Below are 3312 nucleotides of genomic sequence, written 5' to 3'. Positions count from 1 at the left end.
CAACTGGTTTCTTACAACTACATTCAAATATACTTCACATTTGTTTTCCGCCACTAACATATATGATTGATCTTGGTGCTCTGTAAGACAGTCTATGTTGTTGTTTATACAGAGGATCCTGTAGGAGAACTTTCTGAAAATTGCCATTTTCATTTTGAACTACCTCCAAGCTGTTTGATTGTGTGCTTTTCTATTACATATTCATCTACACTGTTTATATCATTCTGTTTGCTATTTATTGCTGTCTTCTACACTCCTGCACAGTTGCCGTGGAACGCCCATAATTTCGTTGTACATGGACAATGACATTAAAGTGCTATTCTATTCGGTTCTATTCTATTTTCCAGGTATCAAGATATTTCTTCTAATGAAACCCTTGAAAAACGTATCAGTCAGGAGCATTAAAATCCATTACATTTGTTATTTAGTATACTAGTTGACTTGATACCAAATAAATAAATAAAAGGCATTTTTCTACTCTTTCTGATCCCTCAAAGAACTGAATCTAAGAATCTACTCTTAATGTAAAAGTTCTTTTTCTTCCTTTTAGTTAGTTTATTTGAAAATATTTTGATGTTCTCATGTCAGGGTCAGCTTTGTTGTATTTAATATAATGAGTAGGATGTGTGTCAGGAGTGACAGATATTACAAACGAAGCAGCACTTTTTGCAGGTCTTTGAGTCACAGCCATGAAGATGCCAACAGGTAAATGGACTGTTTCTTATGCAGCGCTTTTCTACTCTATCTGAGAACTCAAAGCGCTTTATCTTAAACAAGTCCCAGTAAACACAGGTGGTCGAAGAGTTGAGCTAAAAACATTTCATATATATTTTTTATTTAATTTATTTTTTACTTACTAGTTTGTGAGTGTACACTATAGTTTCAGTTAGTCTAGTTTTATTTTGTTTCAGTTAACAGATGTGTTTGTTCACACCTGGTTTTAGTTTAATCCAAGTACAAAAACCTTGTGGCTCAGTTACTATTTTTCTTTCATCGGTTTTACCACAACACTTAAACTTTGCTGCCATGCAAACTGACAGTTGTGCAAATGTATTAGTGAGGAAAGTGTCAGCCTCCACATTACGAGTCCTAATTTCAAGACTTTTGATGCAGGTTGTTTGGAACTTTTCTTTTTCAGGAATAGTTTTGCGTGATGAAAAATGCGGACTGCAGAAGGTACTAAATTAATGCTGTTCATACAGCATGTACAGAAACTCACACAGGTTTTTTTAAATCCTCGTGCATTTCCTGCTCCAACTTTTTGTTACGTATATGGAAATATTAGCTCCTAACTTGATTGAATTGGCTCCAATATAGTCCAGTAATAATGTCAAGGTACAGTGGTTGAGGTATATCACAGAGAACTATCTCATCATAAAACAACTGCACATTTATAGTCAAGTGATTATTTTGTTTATTGTTTAAAATGAACCTGTGTTCCTGTGTGTGATACCTGTGTCATGTTCTTTGGTTAAAAGAGTTAAATACAACGTGTCTTTTTGGATAGACAAAAACAAAGTAACAAAGAAATATTTTTGTTCAGTCTCTGATGCTTTAGTATTAATTTAAAGTTGGTACCTTGTTTTCTTCGCAGAGTGCAGTAACAGACGAGTGTGACGAGGAGCAAAGGAACCACTACAGCCAGGGAAATGATCACGTTGGTTGGTTTGGTTGGATTCCCAGGATCTAAAGAATCTGTTAAATTTGTAATAATATTATAATAATAATTACATCCATCTATCTAATGTAAAAATGCAATGCCTTCTGGTACTATCATGGTAAAATGTTGTGTAATATTTTTAAAAAAGAGGGATAAAAACTGTATTAATTGTCTATTAAGACTACCAAGCCACCTAAAATGACAGTGACAGTACAGTTGATTTCAGTCTACAGTTGATATTGATTAAATATCAACTACACTCGTAAAAAGGGATTTGAACATGTCACCATATTGAACCTTGTGCACCTTGCCAGTTGTTCCCAGTATCGTTGACTGTGATGACTGTCCCATTTCCTTTAGCCTCAGTTAAAGATGGTATCTCCACAGTCACCTTGCAGGTGTACGTCCCTGAATCCTCTGGTCTAACATTTGAGATATTCAAAAAAGAACATTTCTTCTCTTCCTTTTTCAGAGACGCATTAGGCTGATTAAAGTAGTCACTCCTAATTTCTGTTTGATTTTTAAGCCAGTACACTCTAAATCTTTCAAACTTCCCTGTCCAGCAGCAGGTGATGTTTACTGTCTCTCCTTCCCTGACAAAAACATGATCGCTCTGCGTCACAACAAATGTGCCTGATGAAACACCTGTAAGACACAAAGTGGAACATAAGTCATTACAAGGCCACACATAATGCATGATTTCTAAAGCTAAAAGCATCAAGGTTTGGTACAAATACAGTATGCAGATATGTTTTTAAGTAGCATGAAAAGAAAAGCAACTGAACTTTTTTAGGTTTCCTAAAGATGTTTCAGCTCACATCAGAGAAGCTTCTGATGTCTTCAAGAAACTTTAAGTAGTTCAGTCACTTTTCCTTCCATATCCTTAGATTACCACACATGTGTCAAACTCCAGGCCTCGAGGGCCGGTGTCCTGCAGGTTTTAGGAGTGTCCTTGATCCAACACAGCTGATTTAAATGGCTAAATGACCTCCTCAACATGTCTTGAAGTTCTGCAGAGGCCTGGTAATGAGCTAATCATTTTATTCAGGTGTGTTGACCGAGGGTGAGATCTAAAACCTGCAGGACACCGGCCCTCGAGGCCTGGAGTCCGACACCCCTGGATTACCATGACCTGGATGGCTGAGAGCCTACACAGACACAGACATGCTTCTAAAAACATCATAGTGATTTTTATCATAGAAAAAAAAAAACAATATTAGGTAGTAAATGCACATCAGGAATAAAGATGTCATGACAATAATTTTGTTGTCTTTTACATCTGTTATTTAAAAAGCCTCGTATCTTTATAAATCATTCTAGATCTAAGTTAGTCTCACTTCTTAGAACTAAGAACTTTAAACACTGACATATTGAGAAGAAATAATATCAGACATTCATTTATCGCTTGAATATTTATCACAAACAAATTTAGGAAAACTTAACTTTTCCATTTAGAGAGGAATGGTATAAAAACTAAATAATTTGTTAAGTTGTGTTTCTACTTACTCCAGGATGAGAGCGTACAGAGAGAGGCGAAAAGCAGGCTACTTAGCAAGATCTTCATCTTGCCACACTGATTCACTACTGAACAGTTACAATCACTTCATCTGTCACAGCTTCTCTAAGTCCCACCCACCACACACACACACACA

General features: G+C 36.0%; 1 protein-coding gene across 2 annotated transcripts; it reads right to left on the bottom strand.

The window, feature by feature from the left end:
• Positions 1–871: 871 nt before the first annotated feature.
• Positions 872–3228, bottom strand: LOC102212909 (uncharacterized). 2 transcript variants are annotated; one of them, XM_005755762.1, is made up of 3 exons: positions 3167–3228; positions 1958–2305; positions 872–1695 (listed from the first exon to the last, which is right to left on the bottom strand). In XM_005755762.1, exons 1-3 carry the CDS (start codon positions 3222–3224, stop codon positions 1481–1483), a joined length of 621 nt encoding a protein of 206 aa, XP_005755819.1. In that variant the 5' UTR covers positions 3225–3228; the 3' UTR covers positions 872–1480. The 2 variants fall into 2 exon arrangements, with proteins under 2 accessions (XP_005755819.1, XP_005755820.1); XM_005755763.1 differs by having other exon boundaries at positions 1967–2305.
• Between the last annotated feature and the right edge of the window lie 84 nt (positions 3229–3312).

This window comes from Pundamilia nyererei, unplaced genomic scaffold (genome assembly GCF_000239375.1).
Source record: "Pundamilia nyererei isolate P.nyererei 1_Seehausen unplaced genomic scaffold, PunNye1.0 scaffold02957, whole genome shotgun sequence".
In the NCBI taxonomy this organism is placed as follows: domain Eukaryota; kingdom Metazoa; phylum Chordata; class Actinopteri; order Cichliformes; family Cichlidae; genus Pundamilia; species Pundamilia nyererei.
This window is presented reverse-complemented; position numbering and strand designations above follow the sequence as displayed.

Bases quoted from the DNA above. Each gene is read 5' to 3' on its own strand.
- LOC102212909 (XM_005755762.1), bottom strand. From the start codon at position 3,224: ATGAAGATCTTGCTAAGTAGCCTGCTTTTCGCCTCTCTCTGTACGCTC. The intron at 2,306-3,166 runs GTAAGTAGAAAC...TGTGTCTTACAG, and splicing joins CTGTACGCTCTCATCCTGGA to GTGTTTCATCAGGCACATTT. The intron at 1,696-1,957 runs GTTCAATATGGT...CAAATTTAACAG, and splicing joins CAACTGGCAAGGTGCACAAG to ATTCTTTAGATCCTGGGAAT.